Source organism: Rhinoderma darwinii, chromosome 9 (genome assembly GCF_050947455.1).
Source record: "Rhinoderma darwinii isolate aRhiDar2 chromosome 9, aRhiDar2.hap1, whole genome shotgun sequence".
NCBI lineage: Eukaryota > Metazoa > Chordata > Amphibia > Anura > Rhinodermatidae > Rhinoderma > Rhinoderma darwinii.
The window spans coordinates 4,447,742-4,474,579 of NC_134695.1; the positions used below are offsets into that span (position 1 = coordinate 4,447,742).

General features: G+C 42.0%; 1 protein-coding gene across 1 annotated transcript; it reads right to left on the reverse strand.

The window, feature by feature from the left end:
- Positions 1–752: 752 nt before the first annotated feature.
- LOC142660244 (solute carrier family 22 member 20-like) lies at positions 753–23,261 on the reverse strand. The gene is made up of 10 exons (XM_075836823.1): positions 22,887–23,261; positions 16,828–16,931; positions 10,873–11,027; positions 10,593–10,761; positions 10,351–10,474; positions 9,677–9,792; positions 9,169–9,383; positions 8,207–8,315; positions 7,558–7,761; positions 753–834 (listed from the first exon to the last, which is right to left on the reverse strand). Exons 1-10 carry the CDS (start codon positions 23,259–23,261, stop codon positions 753–755), a joined length of 1,653 nt encoding a protein of 550 aa, XP_075692938.1.
- Between the last annotated feature and the right edge of the window lie 3,577 nt (positions 23,262–26,838).

The following is a 26,838-nucleotide window of genomic DNA, read 5'->3' on the forward strand; positions in this document are numbered from 1 at the left end:
ATCTCAGACGGTACTAATCCTCCTCCCAAATTCAGCTGGTAATAAATCTTTAGGGCAAGGTTTCCACGGAAAGAGTATGCAACGTAGCTCTCCTCCAGAAGGAAAAGAACTGTCCCTTTAGTGCCACCCCCTATCGAGGCCTTGCAGGTTTTTTCTCCTTTTCCGTAAAAATTGGACAGAAAAAAAAAATTGTGAGATGCTATATAGTACTGCTTCTACGGAAGAATATTGCCAACATATGGCGATGCATGAATCATTCATGAACACTTTACTATTCAGAGGATGTATTTATAGTCCAAATACAATATTATTGGTGAAATACCAAACAAGAAAGGGGAACATATAGACTCCATGAAGATGTTGCCTTGGTCAGATTTGAACCAATGGCTACAAGGTAACCATGCTGATGGATGAACCATTCTGACACGCTTTCCAGCTGACTTCTTACCATTTTTGTAAAAAATAAATATTTAATTTCAATTCAACAAATCTTCTCAGACCATTGAATACATACAGTGTAAATCATGTAACCATGTAGAAACAGCTATAAGGTAATGATAATAATACTGGATAAATCTAGGTACTTTCTCCAAGCTCAGTTCAAAGTCTTCCATATTCAACAGTGGATAGCCCATTCACTTGGCGAGGCAATTGTATACTCAACATGACAACATCACAACTTCACAACTTTTTTTGTCAGTGTAGAATATAATATCCTCCGTGGATACTTTCTTCACCACATTATTTAGCTATTAGGAGACTTCCTTTAAATAGAGCTTGTGAATCCACTGTTCATTCTCTGTATCTTCAGTCTGCAATGAAATATCTTTATACCTGAGGATTGAACAGATCTAGTTAGCACATGTGGTTCAGAACAAAATATCCTGTGTCATTTGCTATAATCATGGGCCCATTCTTGTCATCATCTACTGATCAGTGGAGGTCTGACCAGTGGGACCCACAATCCCCATGACAAATGAGCTCCTGCTGAAGAGGTGCTCTACAGACCACTAGAACACAGCCTCATTTAAAGGGTTTGTCCGGCTTTAGCAAATTAATGTATTTTTTTTTTCATAATTAAAAATTATACAATTTCCCAAGATGCTTTCTGTATTAATTTATCGTGATTTTTAAGATCTCTGCTTTGACTTCCGGTTCCGGCGCGCACATGAGTAGACGTGAGTGAGGAGAGCTCCGTTAACCCGACTCAAAAATCGGGGTCCCGAGGCTTGGTTACCTAACCTGAGGCTGCTGGCCGATAACCCTACGTACAGGCTTCTCTCCGGCGTATGGAGAGATATCTGGTGAAAACCGGGACCCCAGGATTAAAATCACAGGCCCTGCAGACTGACGACATGATGCCGCTGGGGAAAATGGCGCCTGAGCCGGCCAGGAACACGAGGAGTACGAGTTCGCGCTCGGCATCACAACCTCCTATGGTGCAGCCAGAAGGGGAAGAAGGTGAGCCTGAGACTATGTTTCACAACATGGACATTTCATGTCGAGTTTTGGCCAGGGAAGTAGCGAAACTGATAGCCCCAGATATTACAGCTTCTCTGGAGGCGACGGTGTCGAAATTATTGCACCAAATTCAGACGGATGTTTCAGCTCAGGCGGAAAGGCTTAACGATTTGGAACAACGGTTCAGTTTATTGGAAGATGAGCTAGCGGGAACACAGGAGGAGGTGAAGAAGGTGATAGCTTGCAATCTACAACTGGTTGATAAAGTGGATGACCTGGAGAATCGCTCGAGGAGGAGCAATTTACGTATTATTGGGCTCCCAGAGTCTATACCAGCAGGACAGCTGCTAAAGTTGTGTGCGGTGGAGTTGCCTCAGGCGCTGGGATTGCCAGCCCCGCTGAGAGCGGAGAGAGCTCATAGAGTGGGACCGATGCGAAGTGTGACCCAAGATGGCGCCCCAGCACGACCGCGACCAGTCATTGTGAAGTACCTGGACTATGTGGATAAAACGAATGTATTACAGGCATACCGAAGGTCATCGGCACAAGTGAGAGTACGAGGCAGCAGAATTTTAATGTTTGGAGATTACTCGGCTGAGGTAACACGTAAGCGGCGGGCTTTTAGCACGGTGTGCTCTCTACTGGTCCAGAAACGCATTAGGTTCTCTCTGATGTTTCCCGCCATTCTCAGGATCTTTGAACCCGGCGGTGGGATGGAATCGTTTTCTTCTCCAGGGGAGGCGGCTAAATTTGTGGAAAGTTTGTCTAAAGACAATAATGGTGGTAGCCAGACGCACAGGGACGGATTGCCTCGCAGGGGACGTTCCAGAAACAGGAGTATCAGGAGGGGTCTCACCTCTTCTTCCCCGGATTGAAGGGAACTGTCCAGGCGGAGATGGAAGAAATCTCATGTTATTTTAAAGTTCCATATTGTTTGAGATAGAATTGTTATACCTATCGTTGCATCGGGGGTTGAGGTCTACTGATGTTAATGGCAGGGGAGGGTCCAGCTGAAGTGAGGCTTGAGGAAATTTTTCTTGCAAGGAGTCGGGTGGGAGTGTAAGGTGCTGTTGATATTTTAAGGGTATACAGGGAGTTCATGGTATACCAAAAAGTTTCTAGAGGTGGAATGCACAGAGATTCCACGCCAAAATGTGCGAAAAAAGAGAAGTCTGAAAGTAATAATGATCTGTTGTTGGGGTTTCAATGTTGTTTTATGTTTAGGGAGGGGGAAGGAGGGGGGGGAACTGTCTCGGTGAATGAGGTTTGCTTTGCCATTACTGTGAGATGCCTAAGGTAATTACATGGAATGTGAAGGGACTGCAGTCCCCACATAAACGCATGATGGTTCTTCGCCACCTGAAAAAGTTGAAAGCGGATATAGCGATTTTACAGGAAACCCACTTATTGGAACGTGATTTCCAGAGAATGAGTAAATTATGGGTGGGTACGGTAATGGGTTCTCCAGCAGTTAATGGCAAGGCGGGCGTCTTACTTCTCATACACAAAAGAATTGAAAGTTCGGTGGTTACTTTTGAGCGGGATGAAGGGGGTAGATATTTGCATGTAATCTTGGAGGGCGCCATGGGGAGAGTGAGTCTGTACTGTATATATGCACCAAATGACAACAATCGGGTCTTTTTTAAATTTCTGGAAGGAAAACTTTTAGCGGATAAAGAACCTCAGATTCTGCTGGGAGGGGATCTTAATTCGGTCTTATGTACAACAGAGGACAGGAGAAGGGGGGATGGTAGGATGTTGGTGGAAAGAACACATGATAAAGTCTTGGCCCCATTATTGTCTTCCACGGGCATGGTAGATGTATGGAGAACACAATTTCCATTAGGTAGAGAATTCACTCATTTTTCTCATGCGCATACCGCATGGTCACGTATTGACTATTTTATGGCTTCTCCGGTGCTCCTCTCTAGGATCCTCAGTGCTCGAATAGAGGACTTAGTGATATCAGATCATTCACCGGTTTCTTTGATCTTGGCAGATACGTTTAAAAGGGGGTCGGATATATTGTGGAAATTTCCGTCATTTCTGGCAACTGATGAATCCTTTCAATCCTGCTTGAAGGGCTGGTTAGGGGAGTATAGTCAGGAAAATCAAGCTCATAGAGAAAACAGCCACTTGTTTTGGGACACAGCCAAGGCAGTGCTGAGGGGGAGGATCATTTCCTATGTTGCTTCGCTTAAACGGAAAACCAACAAACATTATAACGAGTCTAGCAGAAACCTTCGCATGAAATACACAGCGTACTTGGCAAACTCGACATTAGCGCTTAGGGGGGACTGGCTCACGGCAAAGGCAGAGTTTGAAAGGTGGCTGGATAAAAAAGAAAGGTTCCAGAGAGAGCAAACAACTGCGCATTTTTTCAGATATGGGAACAAATCAGGTTCCCTACTGGCTAAAATGGCGAAAGGACAATTTCGCCCGACTCACATAGGGGGGTTGAGAGATGGAAATGGGGAAGTACAGAAAGATCCAAAAGTCGTCAATGATATACTGGGAGATTATTACACTGCGCTATATGCACAGGACATATCGGAGAGGAATGAGGGGAGGGAGTTCCTGGACTCCGTAGCGTTACCATCTCTCTCGGACTCTGATAGAGAAGCATTAAACGCATTGATCACGGAGCAAGAGATAATATCGACCATTAAATCATTGACGAATAACAAAGCGCCAGGGCCAGACGGATTTTCTAGTGATTTCTACAAACTTATGAGGGAGGAAGTTACGCCCATTTTATTGCCGGTGTATAATCGTATGCTGTTAAATAAGGAATTTTTGAAGTCGGGCAATGTAGCTTATATTAAAGTATTGTACAAGGATGGGAAAGACCCGGCTAACCCGGGGTCCTATCGACCAATCTCTTTGATAAATCAGGATGTTAAAATATTGTCGAAGATACTGGCAGATAGGTTGGCTATGTTTCTCCCTAATTTGATCGGGCCACACCAGGTGGGTTTTGTCAAGGGGAGGTCGGCGGTCAAAAACATACGCACGGTTTTGGCGGTTCAAGACGCAATGAGGAATTCTAATATGGAGGGTCATGATTCGCCAGCACTTTTAACGTTAGATGCCGAAAAGGCCTTCGATAATGTACACTGGGATTGGCTGAGGTTAGTTTTAGACAGATTTGGGATACAAGGATTGTTCAGGAATTACCTGGAAGCATTATATTCAGAACCTCTAGCTAGGGTGTTCACTGCAGGTTTTTTGTCAGCACCGATACATTTACAGAAGGGAACAAGGCAGGGATGCCCCCTGTCTCCGTTGCTGTTCGACTTGGCTTTGGAACCGCTAGCAAGACATCTCTTGTCATCCAGAGATTTTGAAGGGATTAAGGTTGGCAGACAGGAGGTCAAGCTAACATGTTTCGCTGATGATCTTTTGTTATTTATGAAATCGCCTGGGGATCATTTGGGGGGGGTGCTGGAGAAGCTAAAATACTTTGGGTCCTTCTCAGGATATAAAGTCAATGCGCAAAAGAGTCAATTACTTTACCTGAAGGAATCAGGGGGAAGACCACCCCTGCAGGGCACGGTGGAAATAGCTAGATCGTATATTACATACCTGGGAATTAAAATAGGCAAATTTCCCTCTTCTCTTTATAAACTGAATTATTCACCCTTGTTTGAAAAAATCCATAAGGAACTAAATCGATGGGCGTCATTGCCATTGTCGTTGTTTGGGAGGGCTGCTCTTTTAAAAATGATAAGCTTTGCTCGACTGTTATATCCAATGCAGACCATACCCATATTGATCAAGCACCTAGATAACCAGAAATTACAGACAGCATTTTTACAATTCTTGTGGCAAAGAAAGAGACCTAGGATTGCATATAAAAAATTGGCACTGCCCAAAGTGGATGGAGGTATTCAGCTGCCACTTATACGATACTACAATTTAGCGGCCATCTGCAGACACATAGGGGATTGGATACATAACACCAATATGTACTCCAATGTTCAGCTGGAACAGGAATTGGCGGGAGCGGTTCCGCTGCAGGCACTGCTACACATGTCATATGCTCAACTGCCTAATAACGTTAAGGCAAGTCTGTTGCTGAAAGATACAATCGGCACCTGGAAGGCGGTGCGGAAGCTTTTTGGTCTTCCGTATGGTCTTTCTAAATTCTGGCCGTTGTGGGATAACCCCATGTTTCCACAGGGGAGTCAGAATAAATTGTTTTCGCAGTGGAAAGATGAAGGGATCAAGGTCCTGGGCCAACTCATGAATGTTGAGGAGGGGAGATGGCTTACGTGGCAGGAGATCTCTAGCAAATACAATTTGAGGGAAAATCAATATTTGCAATATGTTCAAATAACGGGGTTATGTAAAAACAAAGTCCGCAATATTGATGGAGTAGAGATACGGGGAGCATTTGATGGGATGGTGCCGCAGGGTGGTGCGGGGAGAAGCCTTGCAAGTTTATATGGTAAACTTCGGAATGCTCATCTTGATTCCTTTAGTACTTCCTGCTTTAGAACGTGGGAGTTGGAGCTGGAGGATCCAGACATCTCCAGCAAGATACGAGATGGATGGGAGAGGGTGAGGAAGGTCATGGTGAATGAACAGTGGCGTGAGATGCACTTCAGGCTAATGCACAGAGCGACATACGCCTTTAATTTATCCTACAGGGACGCTCCAGCACATTATCTGCGTAATTGTCCAAAATGCGACTTGCACAAAGCCAATTTACTTCATGGGATGTGGTTGTGCCCACAAATTCGCACGTTTTGGGATCGGGCGTTACAATTTATTAAAGATACCTGGGGGGAGGAGGTGCACGCAAGCCCACAGGCAGTGCTGTTTCATTATATTCCTTTGGATCCAGGGGGGGAGGGACCACCTCTAGTGGCCCGGAAAGGAGTGCATATGGCTTTATTGGCTATCAAAAAGTGCATCTTGCGTCACTGGCTACAGGCATCGGTCCCGGAAATTGCGGAGGTCGTGATTACTCTCAAGACTTTATTGGGGTATGATAAGACGGACCTAGAAAAACACAAAGAAAGGTCTACAGAACAATTTTTTAAAACTTGGCGTAAATTCATAGAGCAACATTATCCCACAGCAGAGATAGGGATGTTCATGCGCACATTTCGACACACATCATGGTATAGTTCACAGAGTATCCAGGGCACGCTAGGCATGCTGGTGGCCAGTTAAGAAAATGTTCACCGAGATGGGGGAGAGTTGGGGGGAGGGAAGGGAATTGTTGGCTGTGTTTTGTTTTACTGCATACCTTGCAACTTAATGATGACAAGTAAAATGAAAAAGAATTTTGAAGCTGGAACACTTTGTTATTTGATGTATATATTATTGTATGTGTGATACACATTGCATACTTGTAACTGTTCTGGTTTTGAATAAAAACATATTTGAAAAAAAAGATCTCTGCTTTAGTTATTCAGTAGAAACAAAAATACAGAAAAAAAAATATAAACGATGACAGATTTTATATAGATATATAGACATGGAAAATGGAAAAACAAATCACAAAATGTTTTAAAATATGTTTAAACACTTGATTTTAACAATAGGTCATTTTTTGATGAAACATTACCTATGAAGCCTATTGGTCATTTACATAGCTTACTACTCAAAGGGACAACGTGGACTATATGGACTTTTCTCCAGCTAGAAAAACTGCAAGTTCTTGGTTTATATTCAATGCACTGATGAGATTGATTTTCATATATGTATATTTTAATTTCACCCCAAGAAAGTTTAAAAATGTTACTATCCATATTTACAATGCATGGTATAGAACGTGTATTTAAGGGATAGGGTGCCATTTATAAAGGGTTGTATGAGATTAGAAAAATAGCTCTGCTTTTTTTCCAAAATATCGTGCCACTATTGCCTACGAGCTGCGTCTGGTATTGCAGCTCAGCCCTGATCAGTTCAATGGGACAGAGGTGCAATACCAGACACAGTCCATTGACAAGACTGGCGTTATTTCTGAAAAAAAGCAAACCCATTTTTCTAATCTAATACAACCCCTAACCAGAAATTAAAATGACTGAGCAATGAAATATACTGAGTAAGGGGGGGGGGGGAGTAGAAAATAATACTTCTTACCTATGCTCCACTTCATTTATGGTATCTGGTAATGAAGAGTCTTTCGTTTCCAGCAGGAAGCAGGAGAAGAAGCCGGCTATTATTGGCGTGATTCCAAATAGCATGGGAAGGATTGTCGCTGAAAAATCCCCTGTTAAATGCAAAACAGAGGCGACAGCAGAGCCCAGGCGAGCATTCATAGCACTAAATCCCATCCCTGTTTGCCTGCGTGGAAGAAGGGGGAATAATACTTTCATTAGTATGTGTTCACTTAAACTGGGTGTACACTTGAATTCTTAAAAATGACATGTAAGTTAGTACATGTGATATAGCCGTTTTACTATTGCTTACTTTCTACAGCTTTGGCTGTTTTTTATTTCTGCTCTATTAGGGTAGGGCTATAATCACTGGTGTATAGATTTGCTGCATTTACTAATGCATGAGAAAATTAATCTCCTATTTTATCAGAGCCTGAAACTGCTGCTCTATCTCACCTCAATGCTTTAAGCTGCAGCTCTGCCTAATCAGATTGGCTGCTATGTATAAGCACAAGCTCACCACAAATTCTTAAATTTTCATTAGCCAATATCTGAAATTATGAATTAGTGCTGCAGTGAATGCTATAAATTGGAGTGAAATATTTATCATTAAAAATTCAGTGTAAACTCACCTTATCTCTGTCGGGTACAGCTCTCCGGTGTACAGGTACATGCATGTAATAGAACAAGCCAGGAAAGCCTTCCCAGTCACTGCTAAGACTGTACATAACATCTGCATTTCTGCAAAGGAACAGTATATACTTGATCAGTTGTAGAACCAGGACATGGCAAATAATTGCAATGTACACTTGGCAGCAGAGCTGTGACTTGATGCTCTTCAGCCCCAATACCAAATTTGTAAACCCCCACCACTACGACCTACCATGTCATTTATAATAGTGGCATCTTCTTATGTGGTAAGGGTGTCATTGGGCCCCCTTAGACTCCAGGGCCTGTGTGCAACTGCTACCTCTGTACCTTCTATCCTTCAATTGTTACGCCCATATTTAATAATGGAGTTTAGCTTGACTGATATAAATATGTCAGTATATTAAAGGCTATGTAAATGCTTGAAAGTGTTGTTTTTTGTTGTTGTTTTTTTAATAAAAATATGTATTAGTGTGTGTTAATAAACTTTGTAAATACATTTTATTAAAAATTATTTTTACTTTTTTAAATACATCTTCTCTATTCTCTGTACAGACCAGCTGTATCTAATGTTATTCACTGAATCTGTCAGTCCCGCGGACCTGACGGGTTCAGTGACAGCGGTTCCTGCATTAATCTATTACATCTAAGTTATGAACGTAGATGTGATAGTTTACAGGTGGATCCCGCGTGTCAGACCATTTGTCTAGAAGACACAAGCAGTTCTCCTTTGAGTTATACTGGGTTTTGTATTATTTGCATCCTGATTGACAAGTGCAATATATTGGCATTATACACTTGTCAATCTTAAAGGATTTCTATGAAAATAAAAACAAAAAAAAACTAATTCATAACTTAGAGGAGCAAGGAAATAGTGTAATGAATGCAAGGCAATGGTCTTTACACTCTTGTTGGAAGGGATTAACAGGTTACTGAGTTGTTATACCTTGAGGTATGAATCCATAAGATAGCACCATTACTCCAGCCAGAAACAAAGACACAAACTGCATGACTCGTCTTCCCACAAATGTCATCACCAGCATCACCATCAGTTTAGCTGTCATTTCTACCAATCCAAATAGCGCCTGAGCCATGAAAATGCTGAGCCCGAAATTCTGCAGGTCCATGCTGAGCCCATAATAGGCAAAGTTACTTGAAAACCTATCGATTGAAAAACCAAAATAAAATAAAAATGAACCTACAGTTATGTCCTATCTATGTCCCATATAACTTATGCTGGCGCACATCTATGGGATCAGTTTTTAGGTACCACTCAAAAAGGGGGAAAAAATGGGTATTTCTACCATAGCTGTTACATTTGGCAGATACAACATTTTATTATTAGTCTACACATTTGGCAATATTATAAAAGATGGGTACATTGTACATTGAATAGTAGAAGAATGAGCTTGTGAAAATTATTAACCTAACACTCCTGAGCAGCATCAACTTACCAAACTAGAACTAGACAGAGGGACATGCGTCTCATAGCCGGAGTACGGACAAGGTCAAACACTGAGTGTGCGGATCGGATTATAAGAACGTCTTTTTGCATCTCGGAGCAAAGCATCTGTGGATAGAGCATGTTGAAGGCCAAATGGTCAATGATGGAGAAATGAACACAAAATACATTTAATTTTAGAAAAACTGAAAATGATCTGATATCAATGTAACATGACACAAATAATGCAATTTCAGTCAATGCTTCTCATGAGGGTCAGGAAAAGATTTTTGTGGGAACATTAGGTTTGGGTTTCTTTGTGAAGTCTGTATAAACTGCATGGAATAATGTATACATGAACATCATATAGAGCCACAAACAAATGCATGCATCGAAAACAGCCTTGGTAAGACTGCCTTTCACCACTGATCTAGAAGACACACACAGTCCGCAACTATCAAAGGTGATTACATTGGGTTTCAACTGATACCTTCTTAGCAGACCAAATTATGCACTATGAAAAGGTACATGAACTAAAATAGCATATACATATTTCCCAGACATATCCGACATATTTTTCATACTTTTTGTGCATATTCCTCATGATAAACCGTTGATTATCTGAGTGTCCTAGTTTTCTGCTCGGCAGTGTTAATTGTATCACAGTTTGAACATTGAGTATTTTACCTCTGTAGTCAGTTTCTCTCCTTCTCTCCATTTTCCATTGATTCGAGCAGCCTTTCTTAGGTTTTTCAGAGCCTTATAAGGGTCACCCTGAATAATTAGCCAACGAGCAGATTCAGGCAGCCACCTAATTCAAAAGAAAGCAGACCGTAAGTGTAGAATGGGTACATACACTATTTCCACAGCTCCACATAGGGACAAATCTCTCATCCTTCCATACACACAAATAAAGGATAAGAGCTTACCAAGAATAGAAAAAGAAGATAAAGAATGGGGCAGAAACAGCAAACTGAAGCCATCGCCAATCTCGGATCACATATGCCATAGCAGCTAGGACTATTTGTCCCACGGAGTAGGAAAAGCCAAAAAAAATTCCAGCTAGTGTCCGGCCATGCTTGGGCATCCACTCTAAGACTACAAAATGCAACAATTGGTAAAAAGGATAATACAACACAATGTGTATTTTTTTCCATAGACATTTGAACCAAAACGCAAATGCTGTAATTCCTGGCCTTTGATACTAACTTAAGGAGATACTGTTGACAGAAATAGCAGAAGACGCCACACCACAAAGGAAGCGGAATGCACAATAGCCATCATACGTAGGTAGAAATGCTGCACAACTTCCAGCTATTCCCATCTGAAGGTAAGACCATGTGAGGATCTCCATTCTGCCTAATCTAGGAAAAAGAAAAATAGGTCATCATAATGGAAAGATATAATGTAAACCAAAGCATTGGCTACTTTGTACATTTGTCTGCTGTGCTTGCACCAAGACCATCATTATAACATATATGTTATGTTCAGTGTCTAACAGGCCCACCAAAGGATCATTCGGTGGGCCCAAACTGACATTATAATAGGCCCAAGCAGAAAACAACCTCCTTCGGAGCTAACATTGGAGAATAATCACTTGTCGCTAGACATTATTCATGATATGCTATGATAATATCATCATAATAAAAATAGAACATGCACATGTTCTGTATAGATGGAGGTGGGCCCTCTGAATTCCCCCCCCCCCCCCCGCAAACTTCTCATGGCCACTCCTAAGTGACCCAACAATGCAGCACTAGCAGCCAGGAGCGTCACTAAGGACTTAAAATGTCAGGGGAAATAGCCCCAATACATATGTGTCCGCCCAAAAAAAATGTGTGTGTGTGTATAGGAGACAGCATAGCATATCTATAGCACTACGACCCTATCAACTATGGATAGGATTAGACACAGTAGCTCAGCAGACAGTATCACACATGATAGGATTAGATATAATGCCCAGCAGACAGTATCACACATGATGGGATTAGATACACAGCTCAGCATACAGTATCACACATGATTGGATTAGATATAGGGCCCAGCAGACAGTATCACACATGATCGGATTAGATAGATATAGGGCCCAGCTCGCTGACATTGCGGCTCCAGCGCTGGACCCAGGAAAGGTAAGAATAATAATTTTGCTTCTTTGTGTTACTAATTATTTTTGTGTGTTTGCGTTTTTTTACAAGTTCGGTTGTTGGACTACTTTGGATACGAGGACTACTTCAATGACAGCGTTTTTTTATTCTCAATAAAATGGTTAATGGGGGTTGTGTTTTTTTATTTCAATAAAATATTTTTTCTATGTACTTGTATTTTTTTAAACTTTATAATTACCACCTTATTAATAGCTGCTGGCTGATTGACAACCTCCATTACTAAGGCCGGGCTTAATGTTAGCAGGTGCAGAAGCTAACACTAACCCCCATTATTACCCTGGTACCCACCTCCACCAGGGGTACTGGGAAGAGCCGGGTACGAACCAGTACCCGACCATCTGTAGTGACGGTCAGGCACAGGGGCGGCCGCAGGCTGGTAGTATTAGGCTGAAGAAGGCCAAAAACAGTGGCCCTTCCCACCATTGTAATGCTAGGCTGCTGCTGCTGCTGCTGCTGCTGCTGTGTTGTATCTGGCTGGTTATGAAAATTGGGGGGGACCCCACATTGTTCTTTCCAATTATTATTATTTTTTTCTTTTTAAATGACGTGGGGTCCCCCCCATTTTTCATAACCAGCCAGATACAATAAAGCAGCAGCAGCCTAGCATTACCAGGGTGGGAGGGCCACTGTTTCTGGCCTTTCCCTGCCTGATAATACCAGCCTGTGGCCGCCCCGATGCCAGTCCGTCACTACGGATGGCCAGGTACTGGATCATATCCGGCTCTTCCCAGCACCCCTGGTGGCGATGGGTACCGGGGTAATAATGGGGGTTAGTGTTAGCCTCTGCAACGGCTAACACTAAGCCCCGCCTTAGCAATGGATGCTGTCAATCAGCCGGCGGCCATTACTAGATAAAAAAAAAGCCATCATCGAAGTAGTCCTGGAATCCGACGTAGTCCAACGACCGAACCTGTAAGAAAACACATAAAAAACAATTAGTAACACGTGTTAGGCTTAGATACAGGGCCCATGTGTGATACTGTCTGTGGGACCCTGTATCTAAGCCTACCACAAGGTAGGCTTAGATACAGGGTCCAGCAGACAGTAATCTTATACAGTATAAGATTACTGTGTGCTGGGGCCCTGTATCTAGACCTACCGTGTGGTAGGCTTATATACAGGGCCCATTAGACAGGATCACACATGGGCCATGTATCTAAGCCTACCATGTGATTGGCTTAAATACAGGGCCCAGCAGACAGTATCACACAATCTGTTATCCTGTCTCATGGGCCCTCTAAGCCTGCTACAACGTAGGCTTAAAGGGGTTGTCCAGTCCCTAAACATTGATGGCCTATCCTCAGGATAGGCCATCAATAGCTGATGTGTCGGGGTCCGTCTCCCGGGAGCCGGCCAATCAGCTGTTTTGAAGGGGCCGCAGCACTCGTACGACAGCTGCTTCCCCTTCATTTCCCTTACTCGCTCACACTGTGAATCGCCGACACGGATTCACAGTGTGAGCAAGTGACCGGAATGAAGTGACCAGAATGAAGGGGAAGCAGCTCTCGTAGGAGTGCTGCGGTACCTTCAAAAAAGCAGATTGACAGGCTCCCAGGAGTCGGACCCCGCCAATCAGCTTCAGCAGACAGGGATATTAATCTTACCCTCCTCTTCAGCCCCGGCGGAAGTTCTGTCCTGACTCTATCCAGGATCACGATGTTGTGCGCGGCGCAAAGCGTTGTGACATCATGCGCTGCGCACAGCGCTGTGACGTCAGGATGTCAGGACCTCCGGAACCAGGATGGTAAGTACTGTCAGTTACTATAGTAACAGGGGCCCGCGGATCGAGTTACTATAGTAACTTCTTATTGATGTGGTGCGGCAGGCCCCCCAGGCTTTGGGGCCCGGTCGCAATTGCGACCACTGCGACCCCTATAGCTACGCCACTGATGTCCTCAATAAAAATTGTAACTAAATAACTAGATTTTAAGGCCCTATTCACACGACAGGGTTTACCGGCCATGTGACGACCGTTCAAAAAACGGCCATCGCACGGCCGCAGTAGGAACAATAGAGCCCAAATGGGGCTATTCACACAACCAATTTTTTGACAGCCCGGGAAACCCGGCCGTCAAAAAATGGGACATGCCCTATTTTCGGTCGTTCTCCTGGCCGCCCGGCTCCCATAGAAGTCTATGGGGCCGGGTAGTACAAGGCCATCACTCGAATGTGTTCCGAGGGATGGCCATGTCTTCCGTCGCTCGCTCTCTCCTCCTCCTCATAGTGCGAAGTGCATGTGAGGAGGAGGAGGGTATTTTTTTGCTCCCTGTAGGAGCGGAATCCCCAATCCACAAACCTACAGCTTCGGCAATGCTCTGGTCGAGGATTGGGGATTTCGCTCCAGGAGAAGTCCCTGACTTCACTGTCCATATATGGACACAGTGACGTCAGGGACTTCTGAAGTGGAATCCCCGACCCTGTGGCCGGTGTTTCCGCTCCAGGAGAAGTCCATGGCTTCATTGTTCATATATAGACACAGTGACATCAGGGACTTATGAAGCAGAATCCCCGACCCTGTGGCAGGTGTTTCCGCTCCAGGAGAAGTCCCTGACTTCACTGTCCATATATGGACAAAAGGGTTTTCCAATGAGACATATAGTATATGACACATCCACAGGATATGTCATCAATGTCAGTTAGATGCGTCAGATAAATGTCGCTGAGCTACTCTGTTACCGTAAGTCCCATAGAACTAAATTCACTGAGTGTTTGAAATACCTAGTTTGTTTTCCCTAGTAAGGTTTTGATTTGTCACTGGTTTATGTCTTTAGGGATATATACTGTAATGTGACGATATCACTGTATTTTATTCAAAATGCAACCTGCTTCTGATTGATACACAGTGCAGACTACAGTAATGTCATTGCCTAGTACAAGTGCGAATGCATTAACATTGCCACTATTAGCTCTGTGACCTGCTGGAGATCGGAGGTATATATATAAATGAACTCATAAATTTGTTACAACCGGATGTGGAGCTGGTTTCCAATAGTTTATTGCTATTGTGGATTTTTCTATTTTTCGTTACTTGGATCTTGTTATTTTTATATATATTTTGTTATTTTTATAATTATTTATAATATTTTTCGATATTTTATAATTTTATTTATCCAAATAGTGCTACCATAATCCGGTTAGATACCTTGGGGATTCCCCCGTTGGTATATTAATTTAGCCCAGTAGATGCCGATAGAGAGCTGTCTGCTGCATCTATGTATTATTCTGAGGCTGAATAGCTGTGCTGTATAAGCCCAGTAGATGCCGATAGAGAGCTCTCTGTTGGCTGCATCTATATGTTATTCTAAGGCTAAATAGCTGTACTGTATAAGCCCAGTAGATGCCGATAGAGAGCTGTCTGCTGCATCTATGTATTATTCTGAGGCTGAATAGCTGTGCTGTATAAGCCCAGTAGATGCCGATAGAGAGCTCTCTGTTGGCTGCATCTATGTATTATTCTAAGGCTAAATAACTGTGCTGTGTGAGGATACAAGCCAGTCTGTGTGAGTGATATGAGTCACCAGCCCTTATAAGGGCTTAGCAGCCAGCAGCTGAAACAACGAGCACAGACCTTAGAATAATACAGGGCTAGCTCTGAGACCGACTGGTATTAGTCACCAGCCCTTATAAGGGCATAGCAGCAAGCAGCTGAAACGACGAGCACAGACTGGCTTGTATCCTCACACAGCACAGTTATTTAGCCAGATGCAGCCAACAGAGAGCTCTCTATCGGCATCTACTGGGCTTATACAGTACAGCTATTTAGCCTTAGAATAACATATAGATGCAGCCAACAGAGAGCTCTCTATCGGCATCTACTGGGCTTATACAGCACAGCTATTCAGCCTCAGAATAATACATAGATGCAGCAGACAGCTCTCTATCGGCATCTACTGGGCTAAATTAATATACCAACGGGGGAATCCCCAAGGTATCTAACCGGATTATGGTAGCACTATTTGGATAAATAAAATTATAAAATATCGAAAAATATTATAAATAATAATAAAAATATATAAAAATAACAAAATATATTTAAAAATAACAAGATCCAAGTAACGAAAAATAGAAAAATCCACAATAGCAATAAACTATTGGAAACCAGCTCCACATCCGGTTGTAACAAATTTATGAGTTCATTTATATATATACCTCAGATCTCCAGCAGGTCACAGAGCTAATAGTGGCAATGTTAGTGCATTCGCACTTGTACTAGGCAATGACATTACTGCAGTCTGCACTGTGTATCAAACAGAAGCAGGTTGCATTTTGAATAAAATACAGTGATATCGTCACATTACAGTATATATCCCTAAAAGACATAAACCAGTGACAAGTCCCATAGAACTGAATGATAGTTACGGAAACAGCGTATCTCGCATGCTACGCTGCATCTGTAACTGCCATTCACTACTATGGGAGTTGTGGAAAGTGTAGCTCAGCGAGCTACGCTGTTTTTGTAACTACCGAACATATAACCAGTAAGTGGCCGGGGAGGCAGAGGGAGCAGAAAAAGTTATATGTCATAAATGTCTCTGATGGGAAAACCCCTTTAAACAAAAATACAGGCATGACTATGGACATCAGATTCCATAAGATTTCTATAAATCCAATTTTGTTTCTCAGCAGTAATATGACTTCAGTAATAAAAACCAAACTAAAAATATTTCCAGATTAGTGTTATTAGCTCCTATTCTGACTACTGATTTAGGACAGATTAACCTTCATGACACCATAATCTTAAAATGGAGATTGGAAATCAGTGTCCCAGGAATATTTCTACCACTGTATAATATATAAGATGGCATGGTTTTACTTATGTATTATTATCAGCCTATCTGAATGATGTATAGAACCTGTAATAAAAAAGCTCTTTATAGATATCCATACAAATGACTATACCTGGTTAAAAATGTTGTCAATTTAAATAGTGTCAATGTGTTCCATCGCTCGGTACAAAGTCCATTCAAAAACACAATAATGGGAGGGAACATGAACTTACTTGTCAGCGAGACTGCCAAAGACGAGTGCTCCTAAAAGTACACCAGTCATATAAATCGAACGAGCTACTTGCCTCCAAGAACGTTGGTTACAAACTAAATTCCACTGCAAGGTAAAGGGAAGCATTTATTATACACAATATTATTAATATAATCTTTTTTTCTAATGCTAATTGGTATGAATATATGAGAATAAGCCTTACAGACCCATGGTCTTGCAAGCCTTGTTGCCCGTGGTTATTGTGTTTATTTAGCAGACTTGAACAGAGCATAGATTTGCCCACGTACCAGTATATGTTCAATGGGAATATATCGGAAAAGTGATAAAAAAGTATTTGTGTATGGATGCATAACCTCTTTATTTCTCATAACCTATACTTCTTGGGTCTAACTGAACCATTATTGTACCTTACCCTCCCTATATTTGTAGTGCACTCTGTTCGCATCTATTCTCTCTCCAACCATCATGTGGCTTTCATCTATTGGCCACCAGGCCCTCCTATCATCTTTTTTGATTACTTCACCACCATCAACACTTCAACATCCCCATTGATACATCCCACAAATGACTCCAAACTGCAATTGCTTGCCTCCTCCTTTGGCAACTCACAATGGTCCTCTACAGCAACTCACAAAGAGGGACACACACTAGACCTTATATTCACCTGCCCCTGCTCTCTATCTAACCTCTAAAACTCATCTCTCTGACCACAATTTACTAACATTCTCTTCCATTTTCCCTTCAACTGCCCATCCAATCCAGATACTACCACAGATAAATCCAGATTTTCAAATCTACTTTGAGTTATTATAGTGCAAAATTTATTCCTACAGGTAATAAGTATAAACGACTCAAATTAAACCCCACATGGCTTACACCTTCTGTGAAAGGGGCAATACATGACAAAAAAAGGGCATTTAAAAAATACAAATCTGAGGGTACAACTGTAGCCTTTGTAAAATATAAAGAGCTTAATAAAATCTGTAAAAATGTAATAAAATTAGCAAAAATACAAAATGAAAGGCAGGTGGCCAAGGATAGTAAAACAAATCCTAAAAAATTCTTCAAGCATATAAATGCAAAAAAGCCAAGGTCTGAACATGTAGGACCCCTAGATAATGGTAATGGGGAGTTGATCACAGGGGATCAAGAGAAGGCAGAGTTACTAAATGGGTTCTTTAGCTCTGTATATACAACAGAAGAAGGAGCAGCTGATGTAGCCGGTGCCAGTGCTGTTAATATATCAGTTGATATACTGAATTGGATGAATGTAGAGATGGTCCAAGCTAAATTAAATAAAATAAATGTGCACAAGGCTCCGGGACCAGATGGGTTACACCCTAGAATTCTTAAAGAGCTTAGTTCAGTTATTTCTGTCCCCCTTTTCATAATATTCAGAGAATCTCTAGTGACAGGTATAGTGCCAAGGGACTGGCGCAGGGCAAATGTGGTGCCTATTTTCAAAAAGGGCTCTAGGTCTTCCCCGGGTAATTATAGACCAGTAAGCTTAACATCCATCGTGGGGAAAATGTTTGAGGGGCTATTGAGGGACTATATACAGGATTATGTGACAATAAATAGCATTATAAGTGACAGCCAGCACGGTTTTACTAAGGACAGAAGTTGTCAAACTAACCTAATCTGTTTTTATGAAGAGGTGAGCAGAAGTCTAGACAGAGGGGCCGCTGTGGATTTAGTGTTTTTGGACTTTGCAAAGGCATTTGACACTGTCCCCCATAGACGCCTAATGGGTAAATTAAGGACTATAGGTTTAGAAAATATAGTTTGTAATTGGATTGAGAATTGGCTCAAGGACCGTATCCAGAGGGTTGTGGTCAATGATTCCTTCTCTGAATGGTCCCCGGTTATAAGTGGTGTACCCCAGGGTTCAGTGCTGGGACCACTATTATTCAACTTATTTATTAATGATATAGAGGAAGGGATTAATAGCACTATTTCTATTTTTGCAGATGACACCAAGCTATGTAATATAGTTCAGACTATGGAAGATGTTCATGAATTACAGGCAGATTTAAACAAACTAAGTGTTTGGGCGTCCACTTGGCAAATGAAGTTTAATGTAGATAAATGTAAAGTTATGCATCTTGGTACCAACAACCTGCATGCATCATATGTCCTAGGGGGCGCTACACTGGCGGATTCACTTGTTGAGAAGGATCTGGGTGTACTTGTAAATCATAAACTCAATAACAGCATGCAGTGTCAATCAGCTGCTTCAAAGGCCAGCAGGATATTGTCGTGTATTAAAAGAGGCATGGACTCGCGGGACAGGGATGTAATAATGCCACTTTACAAAGCATTAGTGAGGCCTCATCTAGAATATGCAGTTCAGTTCTGGGCTCCAGTTCATAGAAAGGATGCCCTGGAGTTGGAAAAAATACAAAGAAGAGCAACGAAGCTAATAAGGGGCATGGAGAATTTAAGTTATGAGGAAAGATTGAAAGAATTAAACCTATTTAGCCTTGAAAAAAGACGACTAAGGGGGGACATGATTAACTTATATAAATATATTAATGGCACATACAAAAAATATGGTGAAATCCTGTTCCTTGTAAAACCCCCTCAAAAAACAAGGGGGCACTCCCTCCGTCTGGAGAAAAAAAGGTTCAAGCTGCAGAGGCGACAAGGCTTCTTTACAGTGAGAACTGTGAATTTATGGAATAGCCTACCGCAGGAGCTGGTCACAGCAGGGACAGTAGATGGCTTTAAAAAAGGGTTAGATAATTTCCTAGAACAAAAAAATATTAGCTCCTATGTGTAGAAATTTTTCCTTCCCTTTTCCCTTCGCTTGGTTGAACTTGATGGACATGTGTCTTTTTTCAGCCGTACTAACTATGTAACTATGTAACTATGTAACCCTGGTAGGAACCTTAAATGTCTTGATTTTCACAACCTACCACCGTATTCTTTATTCATGATGTAGAAGCCGCCTCTGTTTTAAACAACACGTTAATAATTGTAGTTCTCAACACAGTTTACACACACAAACTCGACAGCCCTGTCTCACCAATCAGCCAAACATACAGAGACGCACTTCTGAACTTCAAAGCCACAATCACTTCTGATAAACAAACCTATTTGACTAGTGTCCCCCTACATCCTATACTTGAACTCTGGACTCTCCAGTCATGTTTTTCTGCCTTGACCACTCTGCTACAGAGAGCCTTGCTTGATCTAGCTTTGTCCCCGCCATGTGTTTGCTGTTCTTGGTGATTAATTATGAATGGCCTGCCAGTAATCCAGCTTCCCTGTGCTTTACCACTATTGCCCTCCTGTGTGCTGAACTCTGCATATGTTTGACTATGGCTGATCTCTCAGCTCTGTATACTGAACTCTGCATTTGACTGACCAAGGCTGATCTTCCGCTCCTGTGTACCGAACTCTGCATACACCTGACCATGGCTTATCCCTCTCTCTGTTGTACTACTTCACCTGTAGTGCAGATGTCATTTGGGGACTATCCTGGGGATGCGACCTGGGAATCCCCTTGCAGTAAAATTGATGCTCCCTTGTGGGGGATCAGGGTGAAGACCAGGGGACTCCATAGATTGCGCACACCAGGTTTGCCTGCTCCAACCCAATTATGGCTAATCCTAATTCCAGCTTGCTGCACTACAACAATTTGAAGTACAACTCCTTGGAGCGCAACTCCTAAAGTGCTACGAACCCTGCATTGCTACGGACTATTATTGAGAACTGTGTCATTGCCTCGCCTATTGGATTCCAGACCATAGAAACCAGCATCGCTAAAACATCTTTCATATCAGCTGAGTGTTTTGCCATATAACAAACACAGGATTGACACCATTATAAATAGTTTAACCTACAGTCCCTGCAGCACCTCTATACAACTGCACGGTACCCTTCCTTTATAACCGGATTCTCTCCTTACTGATAAAAAAGCTTTCCACCCTACTCTCCAAATCACACTTCACCACCAGTGCACTTGATCCAATCCTATCCCACCTATCATTGGCATGTTTCCTTCTTCATTTTAACATGCAACTATCACAGCCATCCTCAATAAGCTGTCCCTTGACCCATCATTTCTGTCCAGCTATCACCCAATCTTGATACTCCCATTTGCCTCAAAACTCCATGAGCAATATGTCCATATTAAACTGTCCTCTGACCCCTCATCTAACTCTTTTTTCGACAACCTACAAACTACCTTCTGACCCCACAATTCTACTGAAATAGCCGTAACCAAAGACTCTAATGGTTTGTGAACAGCCAAAGCCTCACAAAACTACTTTGCCTTCTAGTCCTGTTCTCCACCTTTGACATGGCCGACCACTCCCTCTTGTTCCAAATTCTTTAGATCCTTGGCATTAGAGACTTGGCCATCTCCTGGATCTCCTCATGTCTCACCAACCTTTCATTTAGTGTCTCCCACTCGCACACCAGCACCCACACCTGCCCTCTGTCTGTTGATGTTCCTCAAGGCTCTGTCCTGGGACCATTGCTCCTATACCTTTTGGACAGCTCATAAAATCTAATGGTTTTCAATACCACGTTTATGCTGATAACACACAAATTTGCCTCTCTAGTCCTGATGCTATGTCTCTGCTATCCAGAGTCCCAGCGTCTATCAGCTATCTCTTCCTATCTCTCCTACTTGGAGAAAACAGAGTTCATCATTTTTCACCCATTTCACTCAACACCTTACCAGAACTAACAAACGTAGTTAATGGCTTCATCGTTTTCCCAGTCTCACAAGACCACTGCCTAAGAATAACCTTTAAAACTGCCTTATACTTCATTCCACACATCCAAACTCTTACCACCTTTTGCCGCCTCCACCTCAAATACATTTCTCAAATCTGCTCTTTTCTTAACTCTGAGCTACCAAAAATGCTTGTACATGCCCTCTTCATTTATTGCTCAGACTACTGCAACATCCTTCTCTGTAGCCTCCCATCTAACACTCTTGCAACTCTCCAATCTATCCTCAACTCCACTGCCAGGTTAACTACCTAATTACCTCTTCTGCCTCCTCCTTCTGCCAGTTTCTTCACTGGCTACCCATTGCCCAGCAAATAAATTAAAAAATATTAATTATGACATACAAGGAAGTCCACAATCTGTCCCCTCCATACATTTCTGCCCTAATCTCCCGATACCTTCGCAGACATAATCTCCAGTCCTTACAAGAGACCTTTTTCTCTGCTCTTCTCTTGCCTGCTCCTTGCCTCGTCGCCTTCAAGATAATCCCTGTGCATCACCCATACTCTGGAACTTGCTACACCAACACTTCAGGCTCTCTCCCATAATCCAAACCTTCAAAAGCTACCTGAAAGCCCACCTATGTAGCTTACAACCTACAGTACATATCCCTGCCACCACTACATTAGCGGATGAACAGTTTAGACTCTTACCTACTGTCTCCTTCCCTTGTAGTTCGTAAGCCCTTGCAGGCATGACCCTGTCTCCTTCTGTACCAGTCTGTCAATTAGCAACTCATGTTTATTGTACTTATTGTTTTTATTGTCTCATGTTATGTATTTAAACCCTTCTGTGTTACCTATGTACAGCTCTCTGGAATTAATGGCACTTTAAAATAAATAATAGTAATAATAATAATAATTTCGTTTTTGGCCCTCCAAGGGCTTTGTTTCCTTGCACTCTAACCTCATCACACATATGGTTGTCTGAACTTCTATCAAACACTGTGTTAAATACATGAAATGTAAAAATACTGTAAATTTATATTCATATGTTGGTACTTTAATGTGTCCATATACTACCACCCTACCACTTACCGTGAAGAACAGGTAAAGACTAAATGAATACAAATATTTTGTGATATAGGTTTTGTGCAGTCAGTTTGATCAGCAACCTTTAGACCATTACCGGAGTTTATCTAAAACATAACATCTCCAAACCTAATATGATCAGGGTCCTTTTACGGTACTGGCATTCATCCAGTTACATCAAAATATGTCATGTCAAAGATAACGAAATATTCTAAAACCTTAATTATTCTCTTCAGATTTTAACTTTAAATGCAGATGAAGTAAAAATATTTAGGGTTCATACCTCAGTAACAATGGTTGTGGAGAAGATGCTTCGATCATAGGTCCATCCTTCTTTGCAATATTCCATATTCTTTCCTTCCAATAATTTGCTTGTTTTGTTAAAGAACAATTCTCTGGCCTTTCGGTACTGGACACATCTCCAGGGTTTGTGGTCTTGATCCAATGAACTGAAATGTTTTATAAGATTGGTCCGATTTAGATTTTTCAAGTCAGTAATGGATGGAAGCTTGCAGTGATGTTCAGGCACTGCACCCGTAAAGTTCTGAAGAAGATTGTGACATGACAACATAGCTACTGGTATCAATAAGAGTATAGTATGTAGTATCTGGAAGCAGCCAACTCCCCCTAAGGCCTCAAGGACATCATTGAAAGCCATGTAAATGCAATACAGGTCTTATCACATTTATATGGTAAATAACTATGCTTTTCTCCAAAGTTGACTCTACAGGCAGGGGGACTTTAGAAAGAATTTATACCTCTAAAGCTAAAAGTCAAAGTAGATCTTTCTGGTCTTTCTTTTAGAATAGTCTTATGATGCAGCACATTTATGTTGCTTTCTTACTCTGAGATATATATATATACACACCCCTTTGAGTCTACCTATTAACCCCTCCCTTTTTTCTCATCATTCTTCTATGTCTCCATGAAATATCTTCATGCAGCTTAAACTTGTTCTAATAACTTCCTTTGTTCCATTCATGCTTTCATTCCGAGAATATCATTCCTTCTTTTTTTAATAACGCATTGTCCTAGAGCATTATGAAATAGCAAATTTTGGACCCCATAAACAAAGAGTTAAGTGAGAAACCCATTGGCTCATGAACAAAAGGAAGCAAGTATTTGCCACGAGACAACCAATCATGCCAAATTGGAGCTCTAGTTTTCTGGGATTAGAGTGGTAGCTCTTCATCATGTGCAGGGGTTAATATAGTAATAATATAAATCCTTGGTACTCACCTCATGTCATCCACATCTCCTGCTATTGATCATTCACAAATGCTGAAAACTCTGGAATATGGATACCATCCATACTTGAATACAAAGAAACGTGGGGCCCGTAGCAGCCGCTATGGCTGCTATGGTGGTAGTTACGCCACAAGAGTTGCCAGGCCCGGGTGCTCCAGAAATACAATCAGGGGAAGGGAGTCAGTGCAGCACCCCCTTCCACATGCTGGGGCAATGCGCCCTGTGTGATGGTATGTGTCGCACACCCCAAAGGCTGGCCCTGCGTGGATGGGGCAACATAAATAAAAGCATTGCACTGAAGCTGCTGCTTTTACACAGCAGAGTCACTCACCAAGTTGCAGTGCGGGCTGCTTCTTCTGGCTCCTGTAGACTCAACGATCTTCCACCGCCGAGGCACACCTTGACAAAGTCTTCTTCACCTCCTCCTCACACGTCACACACATGTCATTCACTACTATGGGAGCTACGGAAACAGTGTAGCTTAGCGAGCTACGCTGTTTTCATCTTACATGGTTGGAAATCCCACATCAGCGGGAACACAGAGCTGTAGAACGGGTTATAGGGGGCCCCGTTCTAGAGATAAGTGCGCATATCAGCGGTGGGACCTGCATCTTTCTGACATTTATGATATATCCTTTGGATATCTCATAAATGTCCCTGATAATAAAACCCCTTTATTTGGGAGAATGGCATGGGCCTCATTATATTTCTGGGCCCCTTCCCTTCTCCTAACTAACGCTGATCTCTTTTTTGCAGGAGTGACGCTGGATAGCGTCACGACATTATGTGCGACGGTGCATATAACCTCATGACGCCGTACATAACGTCATGACGCTGTCTGGCATCAGTCCTGTGACGAAGAACCCAGAGTTAGTTAGGAGAAGGGAATGGGTCCCGTTCCTTTCTGCAAATTAACTTTGGGCTGTGGCGGTGGACAGTGCCGGCGGGTTGGCAGGCTACGGGCCTCTATTCCTTCTTTTTTGGGCTGGGACCCTGACGGGAGTACCCGAGGTACTACCCTGATGCACAAATAGAAAAAGCAAAAATGTGCAAAAACTTCAAACTGTGCACAACAACTGGTAGGCACAAATGAAGCCTACCTATTATTGTACACATTTTTGCTTTTTCTATTTGTGCTTTTGCCTATCTGGGTCCCACCTCCACTATAAAGAATTAGCTAGGCCATTAATAGGGTATCTAGGGTACAGGTTGGAGTCATCCCTTGAGTTACTCCAACTTGGAAGGATGACCCGATAGGGTAACAGGGTCAGTTGCTTTTCTTATTCCCTCAACTCAAAGAGCAAAAGAAAAAAACACCCACCCCTCACCCTTATTATTATTTTTTGCATCATTATTTGGAGGGATAATAATTTTCTCTTTTTTATCCCACTATATTAATTAAAGGTTATGTTTTACTGTGTCATTTTTTTGATGAGCTGATTTTTCTGTGATTTCTTATATCCTGTGAATATGCCATAAATCTCTAAAATGGGAATATCCCTTTAATACATATCTGAAGTTACAGTATATTATATTTATCAGTCCATCAGAGTTCATGTCCCAGGAGAAGACGGTCTTGACGAAACCTGAGCTGTTTTTAACGTTGGATGCCACATGGATTTGTTAAAGCGTTAATCAATCTTTTAACATACGTTTGTGAGTATTAATTCTCTATAATTCGTATAATGCTCTATGATTGGTTGGAGGCTTTATTGCACTATGTCCGCTTGTATGTTTTTTGCTAATTAGTGGATATATCATCTGTGTGTTTTTCAGGTCTATACAAATCAGCTTTGATTAACAACTATGCATGGTATTGGAGAAGAAAAGATCTGCTATACCTCTTTTCACGTCTTCAACATTGATAAAGCGCAACAATTGCTTTATTGTACTTGTTACTTCAGTTTACTGAAATTTAGAATATCTGCTAAAGAGTACATAAGAGAATAAGAAACGATAAAAGGAATTCTCCTACTATCTAGTATAAAGTTTAACCAGATCTCGAAACGGTCATGATATATCTGACCAACAACCATATGAAATTACAACATATTGTTCTTTTAAACTGTTGTTGTGTTTGCACATAGAACATAAAATCTGTGTGGAAATTATTAAGAATGTGACCCGCAGAAATCTTTTTGAGTCGTTTATTTTTTTCTGAAGTGACATTGATATTACGTGGATGACACACCTTTTTACCAAGTGGCACATTCTTGGTTAACAGTTTTGTCTATGTGTGAATGAAGATTATTGGGTACTGTACATTGTTATTGTATACTATTCATATTTTTTTAAAGTTAATATTCGAAAGAAAATCAGTACTTTCTGTTGCATGGGTGGTCAGTGGCCAATGATGCTCATGACTGAGTGACACTGTCAGTTTAGCTGAAAGCTCTTTTGACTTTAATTAGGCCCCATGCACATGACTGTAAAAATCGTCCATAATTGCGGACCGCAATTACGGTCCACATTTACGGACCCATTCACTTCTATTGTCCATGGACAATGTTTATTCACAGGAAGGTGTCTGGGCTGTAGAAAGCCGCACATGATAGCACATGTCTTATCTTTTGCTTTTCATGGACCGCGCTCCCATACTTCATATGGGAGCTCGACCCGCAAATGCGGGTGACTGTCCGCAACCGTCAGCTGTACCCGCAATCGCGGGCCGTGATTGCGGGCACGGCCGTGTGCATGAGGCCTAAGGAAAGCAGCCACTGTGAATCGGCAAAATGGGACCCCTTTTAAACCAATAGGTTAGGTTCCTAGAAGTAGAAATGTATCAGGATATGCCATAAATGTGTAAGCTGGCAGTACCCCTAAAATCCTGTTCCAAATGCTCATGGAGATGCTGGACTAATTGACTTAGGCTAAATTCACACGACCGAGTGTAAACTTGGACGTAAAAAACAAGTGTTTTTTATGTCCGAGTTGCACCCGTGCAGTACCCATTTTCACGGATCCCTCACGGACTTCAATTTATTGAG